The sequence below is a fragment of the Nicotiana attenuata genome, chromosome 9 (assembly GCF_001879085.1).
Source record: "Nicotiana attenuata strain UT chromosome 9, NIATTr2, whole genome shotgun sequence".
In the NCBI taxonomy this organism is placed as follows: Eukaryota; Viridiplantae; Streptophyta; class Magnoliopsida; order Solanales; family Solanaceae; genus Nicotiana; species Nicotiana attenuata.
Window position 1 is genome coordinate 31,912,456 of NC_031997.1, and position 21,686 is coordinate 31,934,141.

Sequence of the window (21,686 nt, forward strand, 5' to 3'; positions counted from 1 at the left end):
GGAAATAATAGAAGTTTCTCTTTCTTAAAAATACCTTTTATACTTAGGTTCCTATCTGTACATTAAATTCTTTTTGCAATCATTTAACTAATACACTGTTAAGAGTGGAAAGGTTTATACCTAATCCATCTCATCAACTCCTCTCATATACCCTATGAAAGTATCCAATTTCTCTCCATTTTTAGCACATATATATACTCTCATTGAAGTTCTTGTTATTCATCAACTTCATTCTCAAGTATATCAGAAACCAGAGAACCTCTCTTTTCCAAGAATTCTTTCATTAACCAATGGCAACTCACAAATCCATCAACCCTTTACAACTCAAATTCATCATCTCATCCTTACTCATTCTAGCTCTTGCAATAACATTTGCCACAGCAGGTCGAATCCTTGACGAGGAAGTGGCCACCCCAACTGTAGCACCAGAAGATCCTGATACAACCCAGGCGGCACCAGTTTCTGGCGCAGCTGCGGGTAATGGTGCAGCTGCTGGGGTTACAGGTATTAGTTAGAGATAATAGAATTTTAGTTACTTAATTATATACTCCCTTTGTCCCAATTTATGCGATATTTTTCGTTTCTCTAGATTCAGACAATGTAAGTTTTGACGAACATTTTAAAATGTATTTTTTTATTATATTGACATGAGAACAATTACAATTTAAAGTATTTTTTATATAGTTTTTTGAATATATATGTATATATATATATATATATATATATAAATTTTAATATTAAAATATTAAGATGATCTAATCCAATTTAGCTTTAACGATTAGTCAAATTGACTCTCGAGAAGTTGTTCTCACATCTTATTATTTTCTAGCCGGTATCGCAGCACCTGCTGCTGTAGCTGGTGCTGCAGCAGGAGTTGGTGCTGCAGCAGGCGGAGTTGGTGCTGGAGATGATCACACATTTTCCTTCTTCATGCACGATATACTTGGAGGATCAAACCCTTCAGCTATAGCTGTTACTGGAATTGTAACCAACCCTGCAACAAGCGGTCAAGTTCCGTTCGCTAAGCCTAACGGTGCAGTTTTAGCCGTAGATAACGGTGTCCCTACTAACAATGCCAACAGCGGAATTATCAGCAACAACAACGTCCCTTTCCTTACTGGCCTAAGCGGAATTACATCAAACGTTATTAATCAAAACAACGCAAACAACATCATTGGTGGAGGTTACGGTTTACCAGCAATAAATTTGCAACAATTAGGATCAGGAATTAGTTTCCAGAAGCTGATGTTTGGAACATTGACAGTATTTGACGATGAATTGACCGAAGGGCACGAGCTTAATTCGGGTTTAATAGGGAAAGCGCAAGGATTTTATGTAGCTAGTTCAGAAGATGGGTTGAGTCAGACAATGGCATTTACTGTGATGTTTAAGAGTGGAAGTTATGCTGATAGCCTTAGTTTCTTTGGTGTTCACAGAATGGGAGTTTCAGAATCACATCTTGCTGTTATGGCTGGTACTGGAAAGTACGTAAATGCTAAGGGATTTGCTACAGTTAAGACTTTTCCAGCTACAAACCAGGTTCAAGAGACAGATGGTGTACAAACTGTGCTGCTTATTACTGTGTATCTTGCTTATTAATGTGTTTTTGAGTTATTTGTAATTCTGGTGTGCTTTGCTCGGTGATTGGTTGACAAGATTTGTAACTTTGAATTTCTGTGTTTTCCTTTTTATCAATGAAGTAATTAACCATTTTTGTACATGCCTGATCCTTTATATACATGGTATCTGTGATGAGCCAACCACGAGCATTGGTTAGAGTTTAAGTTCTACGTATTGATGACCTAAAAAAATATAGTTACACACTTAGATTACTTGTAAGATAATAACATTAAAAACTCCTTACTCTTTTTAGTGTGTGTATTAAATTCTTATATTAACTATTAGTGCAGTCCTACCTTATATAAAGAGAAGGAGCAAAAAAGTGAATGAAAACATATTATTTGGGGAAAAGGGAAAACAAGAAAATAAAGATTTGAATGAAATTAGAAAAGAATTCGGGTGGAATGCTATTACAATTCTTCCAAATCAATTAGGGTAGGGGGGGGGGGGGGGGGTGTGAATAAAATAACTGAAAAATGCAAAGCAAAATAAAAAGAGAAAAAAAGAACTAAAGGGTGTGGCCTAGTGGTCAATGAAGTGAGTTGAGAATTTAAAATTTCAGATTCAAATCTCAACGGAGACAAAACCTCTAGGTGAATTTTTCTTTCCAACTCGTGGTAGATAGAATTATTTGATATATGTTGTTGGTAATGGATTAGCGGTAAAAAAATAAAAAAAGACGACTGATCTTTTAAGGGAATGTTATGGAATGGGTAGATGAGGATAAATTGTTTGGGTAATAGTGAATTTCCTAAAAAAATTAACCTTGGGTCTTAGGTGAATTCAGATATTCAGTAGCAAGTAATCAAAAAATGTTTTCCAATCCTCCTCTTTTTTTTTTCTTTTTATATTATTGTGATATTTGAGTCGAATATCAAGTTTATATATTTTTTTTGTGAAAAAAAGGTATACAACACGTTATTTTTTCAGACTTTATGCTTTTTGAACTATAAACTATTTGTTAGCAATTAAGTAATTGTTCTAAGATAGAACGTGTGTTTTAGGTAAAGAGGAAGAGAGAAAAAGATGATGAAAAATAAGAAATGTTATTCTTGCATTGTGCGTAAGGTGCAGATACATGTGCGTGTATATATTAACCACTTGTCTAACTCAATCACTTAATTCTAATCGGTTGAATATAGCGAAATGACTAATCTACCTCTAATGACTTATGTAGCACCTTTCTCAACCTCCCCTCAAGCTAGGAAATGCAAAGATGTTCAAAGCTCCTAGCTTGGAATTGAGATACTCGTGTTGAACTCGATTAAGTCCTTTTGTCAGAATTTTAGCTAGTTGGTCTCTTGTAGGAATGTATTTTGTTGTGATCAAGCCTTGTAAGATCTTTTCCCTAATAAAATGACAATCGATTTCAATATGCTTGGTACATTCATGATAAACTGGATTTGCCGCAATCTGCATAGCTGCCTTGCTGTCACTATAAACATTCACAGGCTGTTTAACTTCAATTTTCAGTTCTTTTAGTAGTCCAAGTAGCCAAATTAACTCTGCTACTATTGATGCAAGACTCCTATATTCAGCTTCTGTTGAGCTGCTGGAAACAATAGTCCGTTTCTTAGACTTTCACTCAACTAGTGACTCACCAAGTTTGACCAAATAAACAGATCTTCTAGAGTGAGGGCAGGCTGCCCAATCAGCATCATAGTATGCTGTAATTTCATTATTGCATTTGCTGGATAGAAGAATTTCTTGTCCTGGTTGTTGCTTTAGATATCTTACAATTCTAAGTGCAGCTTCCATATGAGATTTTTTAGGCTTCCATAAATATTGGCTTATGTTTGAACACCGAAGGAGATGTCTGGTCGAGTCATAGTTAAGTATATGAGTTTACCAATCAGCATTTGATATGGATTTTGATCCACTAGTTCTGCATCTTCTGAGATCACATCCTTGTCTCTTTTGACATATTCATCATACTCTCTAGTAGTTAACTTCATGTTGAAATCCAATGGAGTTATGGCAGGTTTGGCTGCTCCCAGACCTGTTTCAGAAATCAATTCTAGTGCATATTTTCTCTGATGCATTAGGATTTCTTGATTGGATCTTGCAAACTCAATGCCAAGAAAGTATTTGAGTTCACCTAAATCTTTCAATTTGAATACTTGTTGTAGACCTGTTTTAGTGTCTTCAATTAGCTTTAGGCTATCTCAAGTTATAAGCATGTCATCAACATAGACTAAAACTATGGTGGTACCTTCTAATATCTTTTTTGAAGAACAGTGAGTGATCATATTGACTCTGATGGAAGTGAGCTTTCAGTTGCCTCAGTTAACTTGGCATTCCATTTCTTGGGTGCTTGTTTTAATCCATACAAGAATTTAATAAGTCTACATACTGGTTTCCTCTACCCCTGACTGTTAAATCCTTGAGGTAAATCAATATAGATTTCATCATAGAGGTCCCCTTGAAGAAAAGCATTATATACATCCATTTGATGTATGTGCCAATGTTTAACAGCAACTATTGCTAGGACAGTCCTTACTATCTTCATTTTTACAACTAGTGAAATTTTTTCTTGGTAGTCAATTCCTTCTTTTTGGCTAAATCCTTTTGCGACCAACCTAGCTTTAAATCTTTCAACTTCTCCTGTAGCTTTTTACTTTATTTTGTAAATCCACTTGCATCCTAAGGTGATTTACCTTCAGGTAGTGGAACTATATCCCAAGTGTGATTCTTTTCTAAGGCTTCAATCTCAGCCTTCATGGCATCTATCCATCTGGGATCTTAGATAGCCTCATGGTAGTTTGCAAGTTCAAATATAGAAGAAGATGCAACAATAAAGTTTGATAGGTAGGAGAAATGTTTTTATATGTTATGAATTTAGATAAGGGATAGGGAGGATCTTGACGAATGTTTAAAGACACAAAGTCTTTCATCCAAAGTGGTGGGCTTTTGTCTCTATTTGATTTCCTCAAAGTCTCTTCTGCTGATAGAGTATGATTCTGTTAACTAGATGATTGAACTTGAATAGTATTTGAAGGTAAGGATTCAGTTGCTACCTCAAATATTGTATTATGTTGTGATGCTTCAGAGGTAGTATATTGTATTTAATCATATGATAAGTTTGGGCTTTGTTGGTTTGAATCTTCTATACCATTATGGAAATCACCAATTTCATTTATTTGAATATCATTATGACTTGGTTCAGTAACCTCAGTAGTAAACTGGTTGACTGGTTCATCTGATATTTGTTGAAAGCTGTTGGGCATGAAAATAGGTTGAACTTTGGTTTGGTTGAGAGTATTGAATGGAAAGATGTCTTCTTTGAAGATAATATCTCTCTTGACAAAGAAGGTCTTGTTGTTAATGTCATACAGGAGGTATCCTTTTTGAGAAGCTGCATATGCCATATGAATGGCTACCTTAGACCTGGGCATTAGTTTATCTTGCTCTTGAACTATTTTTGGATAGCATAAGCAAATATTTTTTATTTGAATGTTGTATGAAAGTTGAAAATAGTTGTATAATGTATGAATTGTTGTATAAAATTGTACTTAAGTTATCAATACAATCTTTTTACATAAAGTTATTGAAATGTATTAAAATTGTATTTAGAGAGAACGTTTTGATTGAAATTATAGAGAGGAAGAAACACACACCATATACAAAATATATACAAATTAGATACAAAATATACAAAAAGACATATTGTATAAAATTTGTATGCAAATTATTTTTAAGTTGGGTGATGTTGTAGATGTATCTTAACTGGGTAGAAGTAATATGAAGTTGTAGATAAGTTATAAATAAGTGTAAACTATATAATTAGTTGTATAAAATTTATTTTTAGTATGTATGTTGTTGTAGATATATCAATTGTATTAAATTTGTTTTTACACTTGTATGTTGTTGTACCATCAAATTGTATAATATTAATTGTAAGTACAATGTATCCATTTTAGTGCTGATTTAAATAGGATTCGTTAATTGTGATAGCTTAGTGAATTGAGTAAGTTAACCAATCAAGTGAAGCAGAATACTTTACTAGCCCCGCACGATAGTTATTAAAATCTTTGGACAAATTTTGATATATATCAATAAATTTATGTAAAAATATAGTATTGATAACTTAAATACAAATTTTATACAATGATTCATAAATTATACAATTATTTTTCAACTTTCATAGAACATTCAAATAAAAAATATATATAACTACAACAGAATATAATTTTATACAATTATATTACAAGTTTAGTACAATTTCGTAAGTATATGGTATGCCATGTGTTTTTCTTCTTCTTCTTCTTCGAGTTTCAATTTTGAAATTCAGCCAAAATCAAGTCTAATCTTCACCAAACACCCTAAAAATTGAGATATAAACTCCAAACAATATTCTTAATTGTTGCAACAACATCCATTGAAAGCCCAAATTCGAATTCAAAGTTTCAAAGCTTTTTAATGGCTGTCAATGGTGGAGAGTCAAACACCTGAATACTAAAAACTCTTTACTGCTCATCGTCGAGGGGGATTTTCATCCAACTTTGTACAGTAGTACAATGCTTCAACAGAGCAATTCAATGGAAAAGCCAATCATATTCAAAGAGTTCAATACCAAATTTAATTTGTGACTGGTTCAGGCATTTTGTAGCCAAAGTTTATCGTTCCGAGGTTCACAACCCACTTGATGTCCAGGCCAATCTTGCTCCCATTTAACCTATGCCCACTTTTTAAAAAAGTTTTAACCTGTACCCACTTTTTAAACAACTTCAGGCACCTTTCTCCTCCTCCTTCATTTTCTTCTTCTCCTTCTCCTTCTTCTTCTTCTTCTTCGGGTGACAATGATTTTATATGGTGGTTGTGAATATATTTTAATGTAGTTTATGATGTTCTATAATGGTGGGCTGTTATGACGTTTTATTTTTACTATTGCTTAGGGTTTCTTTTTCTTTTTTTTTTTCTTAATTGAAAAATGGGTTCATTAGATTTATTGTTGTTTTGACAAATTGATGATTAGGGTTTATTCCTGATGATATTTGGAGGCTATGTTTCAAATTTGAGCTCATTTGGAGTAGATTTAGATATTAAATCGTATATTGGATTGTTAAAATTCGAAGAACAAATTTTCGTCTCTGGGCAATTTTCACTTCAGACTTATTGGCCTTAAGTGAATGAAAACGTTTGTTGCACTTCAGACTTTTTGGCCTTAAGTGCATCTGAAGTGCAATTTTTCACTTCAAACTTATTGGCCTAAAGTGTAGCAAAACGTTTGTTGCACTTCAGACCTTTTGGCCTTAAGTGCATCTGAAGTGCAATTTTTCACTTCAGACTTATTGGCCTTAAGTGCATGAATCAATTGGTTACACTTCAGTCCAATTTGGCCAAGTGCATCTAAAGTGCAAATTTTCACTTCAGACTTATTGGCCTTAAGTGAATGAAAACGTTTGTTGCACTTCAGACTTTTTGGCCTTAAGTGCATCTGAAGTGCAATTTTTCACTTCAAACTTATTGGCCTTAAGTGCATCTGAAGTGCAATTTTTTACTTCAGACTTATTAGCCTTAAGTGCATGAAACCATTAGTTGCACTTCAGACCTATTTGGCCTTAAGTGCATTTGAAGTGCAATTTTTTCACTTCTGGCATTTTTTTAATAACTTCAGACCCATAAGTCTGAAGTTGATCGTAAAGTGGGTACGCTTGCAAACTTTTTTGCAAAGTGGGTATAGGTTCAATTGTGATCCCAAAACCGGGTATAGATGCAAAAGTCCCGTCCTACTTGGGCCTCAGAAACTCTACTAACCCATATTTCCTAGCACAAATGAGATAAGGATTTCTACACAAATAGCCGACCGTATTTATTATTTATTTTTTCTAGTTATATACATAAATTATGCATTTATTATACACATATATAATAATACATAAACTATACATATATCATACTAGTCAGCTATTTGGGTTAATTCTTGAACGAGGGATATTGGGAGTCTTCTCTATGCCGCGAATTAGGGCTTCTGAATTTTAACATTGCCGTTGGCTCTGTGTGTGTGAGAGAGAGACCATGGGTAAGTGAAGATTTCATTTTCTGCACTTGGGCCCAATTTTTTCTTACTAATTCTAATAATCTTGTTCTCGTTTTATAGCAAGGATCAAAGTTCATGAGCTAAGACAGAAGTCCAAGACTGAGCATTTTAGCTCCGCTAAAGGACCTAAAGGCTGAGCTTGCACTCCTCTGCGTAGCCAAAGTCATTGGTGGTGCCCCCAGTAAGCTCTCAAAGATGTAATTTTATACCCATTTGCAAGTATATTCAAATACATTTCTAAGTAAATGAATGGATGTTTAAATGAAAATGGGGTTTGTAGAAACTCATTTTAGAGTTGAGAAGCTCAGTTAGTTAACAAAGGCGGAAGTTTCTAGAAGAAGAGAATACTGATTTTGAGAGTAAAAGGAAATCTTCACTTCGATTGTATTATTGAGTATCTGTGCATTTATATACCTGTGTTATTCCTAACAAACTAACACGTGCACTACCACAACTAACTATAAGTTACAACTAACTCCACTAACTCATGTACAGCTGGATATGAGCTGGACTTCTACATACACAGTCAGCATACAGAGTCAGCTTCATATATGCCAATACTCCCCCTCAAGCTGGAGGGTGCAACACGTTGAACACTCCCAGCTTGCCCATTAAATACATATGTTGAGTTGTACTCAATGCCTTAGTTAAGAGATGAGCCTGTTGATCCTTAGTGCCCACAAATTGAGTTTTGATGATTCCAGCTTTAATCTTATCTCTAATAAAATGACAATCGATCTCTATATATTTCGTGCGTTCATGAAAAATAGGATTTGTTGCAATTTGTAGAGAAACCATGCTATTACTGAGGACTGTCACAGGTTGTAATATTGGCACTCCTAGCTCCTGAAACAGACCCAGAAACCAAGTGATTTCATCCACACTAGACGCCATGCTCCTGTATTCAACTTCTTCGGAACTCCTCGAGACAGTCTGTTGTTTCTTAGACTTCCAAGATATCAAGGAGTCTCCAATCTTGATCACATATCCAGTTACAAACCTTCTAGTATTAGGACACGCTGCCTAGTCGGAGTCACACCAACAAGTCAGTTCTCGAGCTGGTTCAGATCTCAACAGAATGCCCTGTCTTGGTGCTCCCTTCAAGTATCGCACTACTCTAATGGCAGCTTCCCAGTGTGAAAGTTTTGGGCACTGCATGAATTGGCTTAAGGTCTGAACAGTGTAGCTAATGTCAGGCCTTGTTATTGTCACATACAACAACTTACCCATTAGCCTCTGATAAGCACATACATCTGCCAGTGGTTTATCATTCTGTGTCTTCATTACCTCATCATATTCAACAGCCCTAAGTCTCTTGTTTGTCTCCAGAGGTGTAGCTGCAATTTTTGCTCCACTTAATCCCATTTCCGAGATCAATTCTAAGACATATTTCCTTTGATTCAGCAGAACACCAGCCTTGGACCTCATGATCTCTATTCCCAAGAAATATTTCAACTCACCTAGATCCTTCACCTTAAATTTTTGCTGCAAAATTTTCTTGGTTGTGTCAATCAACTGACAATTGCTCCCAGTTATAAGCAGATCATCCACATAGACTAGGATAATCACAATGTCTCGACCTCTCTTCGTGGTAAATAGAGAGTAGTCATTGCTGCTCTGGACAAAACCTGAATCTGTCAATGCCTCAGTCAATTTAATGTTCCACTGCCTAGAGGCTTGTTTAAGCCTATATAATGACTTGATGAGTTTGCACACTTTCTTCTCCTCCTGGCTTCCATATCCTTCTGGCATTTGCATGTAGACTTCTTCATACAAGTCTCCTTATTTATACACATCCATCTGAAATAACTCCCAACCTTTTGAGGCTGCCAGTGCTATAACAGACCTTACTGTGACCATTTTTGCCACTGGTGAGAAGGTCTCATGATAATCTAATCCTTCTCTTTGATTGTACCTTTTTGCTACTAGGCTTGCGTTAAATCTCTCTACTTCCCATTTGCCTTGAACTTGATTTTTTATACCCATTTTGATCCTATTGTAGTCTTGTAGATCTACTACTTCCCATGTTTTGTTTTCCTCTAGTACATTGATTTCCTGCTTCATGGCTTCATCCATCTAGCATCTTTAACAGCTTCCTTGATGGTTTTTGGTTCAACAAGTGATGAGAATTTAGCAAGATAGCAATGATACTTCACTGAAGTGTTTGCATATGATATGTAGTCTGATATGGGGTAAAGGCAATGTGCCTTTGGAGGATTTGTAACATAATCCTTCATCCAAATAGGTTGTTTGGACTCTCTAGTTGTCTTTCTTCTTTCATGAACAACAGGAATGTTAATCTCTGCTGTAGGAACTTGATCCAGATCTTGCTCCAATTCTGGTTCTTCAACACCTTGCTCATGCCCCAATGAATGGATATTCTCCTGTTTCTGCAAGTGCAGGTACTTGAACCTGCTGCATACCTGATGTGTGTATTGTCTCTACTAGTGTCAAGGGATTATCAGCACACAAGTTCATTGGCACAACACTTGGAAGTACCACAGATTTTTGTCTGAAAGGGAAAATTGTCTCTTTGAACACCACATCCCTGCTTACAAAAAATAGATTAGAAGATAAATCCAGTAATATGTAGCCCTTTTGTGTTTCTGAAAAACCAAGAAGTACAGCTGCATTGGCCCTTTGAGCAAACTTGTCTCCCTTGACCAACCTTGTAGCATAACACAAGCATCCTAAAACTATGATGTGTCCAAGCATTGGCTTCTTCTGATATAACATCTCATTAGGAACCTTACCATTCAAAACTCTAGAAGGTAGCCTATTTATCAAATAGACTGCTGCTTGTACATACATACCCCAGTACCTTATAGGAATACTTGCCTGAAACCTTAAGGCCCATGCCACATCTAGGATATGCATGTGCTTCCTTTCCTCGACACCATTCTGTTGTGGAGTATATGGGCAATTGCTCTGATGTATTATCCTAAAATCATGTAACAAGGTATCACACTGCGAGTTAAAGAACTCTGTTCCATTGCAAAAGATAAGTCCATGTGAATCTGGTATTGTTATCCACAACGGTTAAGAAGTAATGCTTTTTGTCGAAAGTAGGCACTTTATAAGGTCCCCAAAGATCTAGATGTACAAGATTGAATGGCAAATCAGCTCTAGAACTACTAACAGAAAATTGTAATCTAGACTGCTTTGCTAATGGGCATACAGGACAATCAATTTGTATACTCTTACTAACTTTATACTTCAAGTCTTCTATGTGATTCATAGTTGTAACAGATGGGTGGCCCAACCTCTTGTGCCATAGATTGCCTTCTTCACTGTAATGACTTACTACAACAGCTCTTATTCTAGCAAGTCTGTTTGCATCTGAATTCTTCTTAAGAATGTATAAGCCTCCTCTCTCTCTACCAATCCCCTTTACTCTGCCACTGCAAAGATCCTGAAATACACAAAAATCAGGAAAAAATATGGCAGCACAAGAGAGCTCGTTGGCCAGCTTTGATATCAACAGTAGATTATACTTAAAGTTAGGCACATATAAAACATTCTGAACAACATCTTTGTCAAACAAGTTCACATTACCAACGTGTGTGATATCAGCTGCTTCCCTTGTTGGTAGATGCACTTTATCAGTCCTAGATGTCCCGATATCATCACAACCTAGTAATATTTTTAAACTAGCAGCAATATGATGAGTAGCCCCGGAATCTATGATCCATTCCTTTGGTGTGTGTTCAGACATCAGGCAAGTAACAATACCTGCAAAGTTGGCATGATTCTCCTTTGTACAATTGGCCTGATTCTCTCCTGGTTCTTTGTTCAACAGCTCCAAAATTTGCTTATATTGCTCATCAATAAAAAACTAATGACCTTTGTGTTCAGATGTTCCTTGATTAGTTCTAGCTCGTTGCAATGAAGAAGGTCCTTCTACATTGTTAACTGTTGCAAAATGCTCTCTTCTCCAGCCATCTGAGTTTCATGTTCCAATCATCTTCTTAGGCTTGAAGTCCATAGGATAACCAATGATTTTATAGCAATTTTCTTTTGTATGACCCTTCATCCCACAGTGTTCACATTGAGGAAATTGTTTCTTTCCTTTAAATCCTTGAACTCTTCCATCTTGCATAGCTACAGGATCTATTTTTTCTGATAAAGTAGTAGCTCCAGCAGATTGTTGGCTTTCATCTTGAATTATCATCGCATAAGTTTGATTGAGATTAGGCGCATTAGTCTTCATAAGGATCTGTTGCCTTGATTGATCATATGAATCATTGAGGCCGCTCAGAAATTGCATAACTCTTTGTTGATGCATTTGTTCCACATGATCTCTTGCTTTTGGATAGCCACAATCAGAAAACGGTACCAGTACATCATATTCATGCCAAAGCTCCTTTAACTGTGAAAAATACACTGAAACAGAGTTAGTGCCCTGTGATAAGGTCGCAATTTACCTGTGTAATTGAAAAATTCGCACTCGATTGACTTTGTCAAATCTCTCTCGTAGGTCTTCCCAAACGAGGTGAGCATCCGATGCATAAACGATTCCTCCAAGGAGTTCTGCCGAAACATTTTTCATTATCCATGAAAGAACAATCGCATTACAGGTTTCCCATTGCTGTAGCAAGTCACCTGTGTGCGAGTCTCTCTTACACTTTCCTGTGATGAACCCTAACTTCTTCTTCCCTATAAGTGCAATCCGTATCGACCTGCTCCATAGACTATAATTCTCCGATCCTGTGAGCTTAACAGGAATAATTACTGAACTAGGAGTGTCCAACGGACCAATATATAGAGGATGAGTGTGGTCGATCACAATTTCTACCGCTGACGAGGAATCACCTATTGTAGAACAAAAAAGCTTCAAATATTACTGTGAACAAAAAAAATAGAGAATATATCAAACCGGAGATTAGATCGCGTGAGATTCCAGTATCTCCCGCTCTGATACCATGTAGAAACTCGTTTCAGAGTTGAGAAGCTCAGTCGGTTAACAATGGCGGAAGTTTCTAGAAGAAGATAATACTGATTTTGAGAGTAAAAAGAAATCTTCACTTCAATTGTATTGTTGAGTATCTGTGCATTTATATACATGTGTTATTCCTAACAAACTAACATGTGCACTACCACAACTAACTATAAGTTACAACTAACTCCACTAACTCATGTACAGCTGGATATGAGCTGGACTTCTACATACACAGTCAGCTTCATATATGCCAATAGGGTTGGGTGCAGAAAGGTGGTGATGTTATCAATAGCATAAGTGTTGACAGTGATATCACAGAAGCAGAAGTCGGCATTAAGGGAAGCATACAAGAATAAGAAGTACTTACCTCTTGATCAAGAAGACCAGAGCCATTCGAAGACATCTTACTAAGCACCAGGTACTTTGCATTTGGACCTCTTGAGGTTTTGTAAATTTGATCTTATATTATTCTACTCGAGTTTCATCATTTATCTGTTTAGTGAAACGCTGCACTTTTTGGTACTCTTTTATGCCATTTTCTTACTCGAATACTCTGTTATTGAGCTTTAAATTGCTGCTTGTTTTGTACTCGTTTGCTCTTGAAAAAATGAGGAATCTTTTAGTATAAAAGAGCTTAGTTTTTATGATTTATACTCCTTTTTGTTGTTGTCTAAGTAAACCAAATATCTTGTTCTTGTGTGCTAGCCGTCTTTGTACTCGTTAGCTCTTGACAAGTGTGGTGCATAATATTTGTAGTGATTCTAGTTTTAATGACGCTATATTCAGTGTTGAAAACTTTGGAAAAACATGAAATCGCCATGAGAAATAAGCTAGATTTTTCTGAAGAGAACAGTAAGAAAGGAGAAGAAGCTTCTCGACTGATTCATTATTTTCAGAATCATAAAGTGTCAAAATATCTACAAAAGAAGCTATATATACATTGGGCCAAAACCTTGAATGCTAAGTGGACTAATTGGACTAAACTAATAAAAGACTATACAAATAAACTTATACAACTTGGGCCTGTTTCTGCCGAGGTCCAGAAGCCAAATAGTCTCCAAGTCCAACACCCCCCCCCCCCCCGCAAGTTGGAGGGGGGGAAGCACCTGCAACTTGGAAAGAAGATTAAGGTGAGTCTGCCCAGTTAGAGGCTTTGCCAGAATATCGGCCAATTGTTGGGAAGTGGGGACATGAGTCAAGTGAATGAGCCCCTAAACCAACTTGGTGCAAATGAAGTGGCAATCCACCTCAATATGCTTGGTGTGCTCATGGAAAACGGGGTTCTTGGCAATGTGGATAGCTGCTTGATTATCACAACAAACTGAAATGGGAAGTGAAACAGAAACATGTAAGTCAGATAAAAGACGAACTAGCTAAGTCAACTCCACAACAACCTTACTAACAGCCCTATATTCAGCTTCGGCGGAAGACAAGGAAACAAAGGGCTGCTTCTTAGATTTCCAACCAATCAAACTATCACCCAGGAGAATGCAAAACCCAGTCACAGACTTTCTAGTATCAACACAAGCAACCCAATCACTGTCACTATAGGCAGTCACTGAAAGATCAGGAGAAATGGAGAAAAACAACCCAACATCCAATGTACCCTTTAGATATCTCAGAATATGTAAAGCAGCAGACATGTGAGGAACTCGAGGACATTTTAAAAATTGACTTTGGTGTTGAACCGCAAAACAGATATGTGGTCTAGTGTGCGTAAGAAAGAGCAATTTACCAACTAGACTCCTGTAAGTCTCAGGCTGAGGCAACATGTCACCAAAATCAGCAGATAACTTGTGATTATGCTCCAAGGGACAAACAACAGCGGAAACATCTGAACAATTGTACTCGGACAAAAGGTCAGAAATAAATTTCCTTTGACTGAGCAATAAACCAGAAGGGAGAGAGGAGACCTCAATGCCCAAAAAATAATTCAAAGCACCCAAATCTTTAATCATGAACTGATCATTTAAAAACAGCTTTAAGTCAAGAATATCATTAGGATCATCCCCATTCAATATGATATCATCAACATACACAGCCAAAATAGTCAAGGAACTAGGAGAACCTTTCACAAATAGAGAATAGTCATTAACAGAATGAGTGAAACCCTTAGAACATAAAGCATGGGACAACTTAGCATACCATTGTCTAGAGGCCTATCGGAGACCATAAAGAGATTTTCTCAACTTGCATACTAAGGGTGCAGAAGAAGAAGAAGGAGGAGGGGCAGAAATAGAAAGACCGGGAGGAAGCTTCATGTAAACCTCTTCATCCAAATCACCATGGAGGAAAGCATTATTTACATCTAATTGAAACAAAGGCCACTTTCTTTTGATAGCCACTACTATGAGACATATAACTGTGGACATCTTGACAACATGGGAAAAAGTCTCATGAAAATCAACACCTGCTACCTGTGTATCCCTTCTTATCACAAGCCTAGCTTTATGCCTCTCTACACTACCATCAGCTTTGTATTTTACCTTATAAACCAATTTACCAATAGGTTTCTTGCCTTTGGGTAAAGTAACAATTTCCCAAGTATGATTGGCAGCTAGAGCATCAAACTCCTATAGCATGGCATTCTGCCAAGCTAGGATGGATGCTGCTTGAGAATAAGTACCAAGTTCAATTTCAGCAGGCTGAAGGACTGTATTAGAGCATGATGAGGTGGAAGGAAAACTACATAAGTAGTCCTGAAGATAAGTAGGAGGATGATGATCTCTAGAAGATCTTCTAGGAGGCTGAATAATAGGTGGAGCAGGAGAGCTAACATTAGAAGAAGGATCTGAAAAAGAGAAAGGATGGGAAGGTGATGAGGAAGAAGGAAAATTAGAAGAGGTAGGAGACCTAACAAAAGCAGGAGAATCAGAATCAGGGACAAGAGAATCAGGAGAAGGAAAGGGAGAAGGTGCAGGAGACACAACAGAAGCGGGAGGATCATAATTTGGAACAAGAGAAGCAAGAGAAGGAAATGGAGAAGATACAGATACATTGCTATTCTGGAAAAGAGGAAAATAATGCTAATGAAACATAACATCTCTGGTGTCACGACCCTAGTTCACCGATCGTGAACATGTCGTGATGGCATCTAGTCCCCCACGACCAGGTAAGCCAAGTATTGCAGAAAAATATAATATTTCGGAAAAATCAATTAAAACCGAACATATGAAAAATAACAACTGAGTATAAGGCCTCCCGACCTGTACAACTCTAAGGATAAGCGGAAGTCTACAACCAAATCCCAAAACCCGGAAACTCACGGGAAACACAGGCTAATAGAAGTTCAATAAGTACTCTAATCTCCAGAATAACTACATCAAAATTATGATAGGACAACAGCTCTACAACTAGAATAAGGAAGAAGACTCTTCGGTCTGCGGACGCTGCAGATATACCTCGAAATCTCCGTATGTCTCCACGCCTCAAGGATAGTGCGCCTGAGTAGAGGTACCTGGATGATCTGCACATGAAAAACATGCACAGGAAGGGCATGAGTACACCACAGCGGTACTCAGTAAGTGCCAAGCCTAACCTCGGTTAGGTAGTGACGAGGAAAGTTCAGGGCCCTACTGAGGTAAGCATGATATATAAATAAATAACGAAAACAGTCTGAATAAAGTCTACAGCAAAAGTCTAAACCGGATAAATACAACAAACAACAATAGATAGTAACGGTAACAATGCAAGGAAAATACTACTCTCAACCAGGAATAACAGCCGGGGATTTCTTGGTATCCCGAGGATCTCTCGGTATCCTCATCATATGCGCCAGGGATCTCTTGGTATCCCGAGGATCTCTTGGTATCCTCAATAAGTGAGCCGGGGATCTCTTGGTATCCCAATATATATATATAGAATCACGTGCCAGCGATCTCTTGGTATCCCGCACCTTCATTTCAGAATAAGTCAAGTACGGGGGGGATCTCCCGGGAAGCCGTCCCGTAGTCCCAAATTAAAACACACCACAACAGCAGCTCACAATCTCAGAATAAATACTAAACCGTCACAAGTAATACTGATTTCTAATCTAACATGCTTCACGTGGTGCAAATAGTACAGTTAATCAATTAAGCAAACAAGTCAGCTAAGCATGCTCCTCTAAGCTAGCACAGGTTAAAAACTACAGTTTAAATGAATAAGTAAACAGATAGTATCTCAATATAAATACTCCGAGTGGAAATGGGTTTACAACAATTAGCTCAAGTACGCGCTCGTCACCTCACGTACGAGGCATTCAAACAATCAAGGATCATGTCCTAAGGGGAAAGGTCCCCCACACAAGGTTAGAAAGGTCACTTACCTCGAACCGGCTCAATATCACTAGAAACCGCGCCTTTGCCACGAGTATCCGTCTCCAAATGGCCCAAATCTATTCAATTCAATTAACATCATAAATAATATTGCAAACAACTGATTCCACTATTAAATTTAGAGCTAGGGCGTGCAAATGGGTAAAATGACCAAATTGCCCCTCCAGCCATCGTCTCGGAATCGAATAATTTTTACGTTTTCAGAACCTCGTACTCTCACGAGTCCAACCATATAAAAATCTCCCAAATCGGAGGTCAAATGCCCCCACAAAACCCCATAGTTAGGTCTAAGAAGTTTACCCACTTCCCATTAAAAAAACACGAAATTAAAGGGTGAATTCGCGATTAGATTAATGGGTTTTAGTCATAGGAGAGTAGAGAATCGTTACCCAGTGATTGCCTTTGAAAAACCCTTGAAATTGCTCCCAAATCCGAGCTCCAAACCTTGAGTTTTGGTAAAAATGGCAAAACCTCGTTTTTGAAATGTTAAATACTGTTCAGGGGTCTAAAGCATCGCGAACGCGAAAGGCAGCACGCGTTCGCGAAGAAGGAAAATATAAAGGGACCAAAAATGCCCTTCGCGATCGCGAAGGAAAGGATGCGAACGCGGAGGCCTGGGTTCAGTGAACTACGCGAACGCGACATAGGTCATGCGAACGCATTGAATGAAAACCAAGCCCAGCCCTTGGAGTCCAATAAGTCTATGCGAACACGACAGCCCTGACGCGAACGCGGTTAAGAAACGTGTGAAGCTACGCGATCGCGGAGCACTAATCGCGAACGCAATGAAGAAACTTGTCATCCTCCAGAATTACTCTACGGGAACGCGTAGAGGAGGACGCGAACGCGAAGAGGGAGAAGGCCAAAGCTACGCGAACGCGTGGGTGTTACCGCGAACGCGAAGAAGGAATTGGGACCTGCACAGCTGAAGGATTTTCTGCAACACTTTGAAACTCCAAATGCTCCGTTGAGCATCCGAAACACTCCCGAGGCCCCCGGGACCTCAACCAAACCTACGTACATATCCCATAACATCATTCAAACTTGTTCCAATCCTTAAACCACCTAAAACAACGCCGGAAACATGAATTAATCAAAGATTCAAGCCTAAGAACTTCAAATTCCAACAAAACACACTTTCGATCAAAAACCTAACCAAACCTCGCCCGAATGACCTGAAATTTTGCACACACATCTCTAATGACATGACGGAGCTACTGCAACTTCCGGAATTCCATTCCGACCCTCGGATCAAAAATTTACTATCGGACCGAAAACTTCAAAAATTCAAAATTCGGCATTTCAAGCCTAAATGAGCTACGAGCTTCCAAAATGCATTCCGAACACGCTCCCAACCCCGAAATCACCTAACGGAGCTAACGGAACCATTGGATTTCCATTCCGAGGTCATCTTCACACTGTTCCGATTACGGATCATCTTTCAACACTTAAGCTCTCATTTAGGGACTAAGTGTCCCAAAACACTCCGAATCCTAACACCGAACGTCCCAGCATACCAAAATAGCAGAAATAAACTTAGGGGAAGCGGTAAATGGGGGATCGGGGCGTAAATTCCAAAAACGATCGGCCGGGTCGTTACATCGGATATAAAACACTTCTTAGTAGATAAATTGTATAACTTGTAACCTTTCTTGGCAAAAGGATAGCCAAGGAAAATGCAAGGTGTAGCTCTAGGCTTAAACTTATCCCTATGAGGTATGGGGACTGTGACATAGCATAGACAACCAAATGATCTCAGATGGGAATAGGTGGGTACCTTATCATACAACATTTCAAATGGGGATTTGTCTTTGAGGAGTTTGGAGGGTAACCTGTTAATGATATAGCTTGTTGTTAATAAACAGTCACCCCAGAACTGAGTAGGCAAGTTGGATTGGAACAACAAAGCTCTAGATGCTTCAAGAAAGGTTCGATGCTTTCTTTCAACTACCCCATTTTGTTGAGGGGTGTAAGGACAACTAGTTTGGTGGATGAACCGATTCTCTGAGAAATAAATAGAAGCAGAAGAACTAGAACCCAACTCTAGAACATTATCACTACTAATAGTTTGGACAGAAACATGAAAGTGAGTTTTAACCATTGCAACAAAAGCCTTGATTAAGGTAAAGGCATTACTCTTGGCCCCCATTAAGTGTGTCCAAGTAGCTCGTGTGTAATCATCTACAATGGTAAGAAAATATCTAGCCCCAGTATATGTTGGAGTATGGTAAGGACCCCAAGTGTCAATGTGAATACGTTGGAAAGGTTTAACAGTAGTAATAGAACTATTTGGGAAAGGCATCCTAGTTTGCCTTGACATGGGACAAACATTACAAATAAAAGGTTGTTTGGAAGATAAACAATCAAATAAACCAGAAATAAGCTTCATTCTAATAAAAGGAACATGAGCAAGTCTTTGATGCCAAATCACATCCATTTTATTCATATCAGTAGAAGTAGAATGGAAAGGAGTAGTATAGATATTAGGTAAACTAGGATTAGAGTTATAAGAAGAGGCATTAACAGAAGAAAAACTAGATGAAACAACATTATTTTCACAAGTGGAAGCAGAAATAGAATGATCAGATAATGAAAAGACAGTATATGGGATGTAAATCAGTGAAGATTTGAGATTGGGAAGGCTTTTTCCAGATAAGCTTGTAGATATCAAGTTTACCAAGATCCAAAGGCTTCTTCAGAGAAGAGCCCTGTGGTAGAAGCAAACAAGATTCATAAGTGAACAAAACAAAACTTTTGAACTGTTGAATGAGTCTATGTACAGAAATGAGGTTGTAATCGAAAGAAGGAATATAAAAAACATTATGAAGAATAAGTGATGGATTCAAGGCAAAGGAACCAGTGCTTGTAACTTTTATTTTGTAGCCATTAGGTAGGGAAACAAGATAGGGAATAGGCAAAGGGGTTATATTAGATAGAAAATCCTTATTAGATGTCATGTGATCAGTAGCCCCAGCATCAATTATCCAAGTTAATCCTACAGCCTAAGAAAGCATGCATGAATTAGAACTGGAACTATTGCACAAATCAGCAGACAGTAAGGTACCAGCAAAATTGGCAGAGGCTATAAGCTTGGGCTGAGACTCAGAAGTTGACACATGTGACTGTTGTAGTAAACTTATTAACTGATTGTACTGCTGCATACTCAGCCCAGGGATTACAGAATTTTGCTCTGAAGAATTGGAACTAGAAGAACCAGGATGGGAAGAACCAGCACCACTAGGCATAATATCAATGTCAGGTTTAGTACTAACATTTGCTGCAAATCTTCTTCCTTTGGAGAACTTGAAGTTTGATGGAAAGCCACGAAGCTTGTAACATTTATCAATTAAATGTCCAGGCTTCTTGCAATATTTGCAAAACATAGAAGTTCTTTGATCAACATTTACCCTCTGGTCAAAATTAACTTTGTGATTGTACTGTTGTTTAGGAGGAAGAGGAGGCCTGGTGAGATTGTTGACATTTGTTGGCCCAAGAACAGGTGAAGTTTTGAAGATTGACAAAAGAACTCAGTCATGGACCAGGTCAATCTTGTGAAGCACAGTCATGATCAACATATACATGTGAGATGCACGTGAAGGAGATAAATCTAACTAATCAAGAAGCAATATCTCCTGATCTGATCGAAAAGGTTGCATATTGGATAAGGAGAGAAAGACTCCGTACATGAAGAGAACACAGTTTAGGAAGAAGATAGTGTTAGAGTTTGAGATCACTATGAACTCTTCTACGATAGAAGAGTAGTAATTGAATTCCAGTCAAACTCTGATTACTAACCCATTAAATATCAGTGCTATTCTCTTTTACAAGTAATGCACATAAGAAGAAGTTAAACGTGAATTGAGAGCAAAATAGCAAGGCGATTTTGCAAGCAATTTATGTGTGATTAAAGCGTGCAATCCTGAAGCTACTTGAACAAGATAGAAGAACCAGTTCTAAGTGTCTTCTTTTATTTCTAGTTCAATTATAGTAGGTGATTTTACATTGTACCTTTCAGCTTTCATAGAAGCAATTGTATTAGGTAATTAGAGTTTCAAGTTAGCGTTAACTTGAAGTTGTCACAACAGTTGAGGCTATGTGCCACAACGGGATTAGAGTTAATCCTTAGGTTTACAAAGAGTTTTGTAAATGCTGTTTTGGCTCAGTGATATTAGTGGAAGTTTGGGAAAATCCTACTGAGTAGTAGGTCGTGGTTTTTTCACCTTTTGAGTCAGGTGTTTTCCATATAAAAATCTCTGTGTTCTTTATTTTCTTTATTTATTATTCCGCAAACAGTAGTAGTTGGAACACATATAAGAACCAGGTCCTTCTATAGTTCAGTTAAGCGAAAATTGGGTACCACACAAATCACCCCCCTCTTGTGTGGTATTGACGTTTAAAATATCATTTGGTATCGAAGCCGGTTATCCTTGAAAAGGTTAACACCTTAGGAAAAGATCAAGATGAGTGCACCACCTGGCAACTGGGAAGGGCAATCCACTGTAGGCCTCCACTCTTTAATGGTAAGTACTATTCTTGGTGGAAGAACAGGATGAGAGATCACATCATAAGAGAAGACTATGAACTCTAGGACATAGTCACTGATGGTCCCCTGGCGACTACAAAGAAGAATGCTGAAGGAGTGGACGTGCCAAAGACAAAAGCTGACTGCACTGCTGAAGACTTGAAGAAATGGGAAAAGAATGCCAAGGCCAAAAAATGGCTTGTATGTGGACTGGGTCAAGATGAGTACAGCAGGATTCAAAGTTGTACC

General features: G+C 37.8%; 1 protein-coding gene and 1 pseudogene across 1 annotated transcript; both read left to right on the forward strand.

Annotated features, from left to right (window-relative positions):
* On the forward strand, positions 205 to 1,720 carry LOC109232781 (dirigent protein 25-like). Its single transcript, XM_019398512.1, has 2 exons — positions 205 to 504; positions 830 to 1,720. The coding sequence occupies exons 1-2, from the start codon at positions 291 to 293 to the stop codon at positions 1,597 to 1,599; spliced, it is 984 nt and encodes a 327-aa protein (XP_019254057.1). The 5' UTR covers positions 205 to 290; the 3' UTR covers positions 1,600 to 1,720.
* LOC109232636 lies at positions 7,639 to 13,346 on the forward strand (annotated as a pseudogene).

Excerpts from the sequence above, each read along its gene's own strand:
- LOC109232781 (XM_019398512.1), top strand. The coding sequence starts at position 291 with ATGGCAACTCACAAATCCATCAACCCTTTACAACTCAAATTCATCATC. Across the intron at positions 505-829 it reads TGCAGCTGCTGGGGTTACAG|CCGGTATCGCAGCACCTGCT; the intron begins GTATTAGTTAGA and ends ATTATTTTCTAG.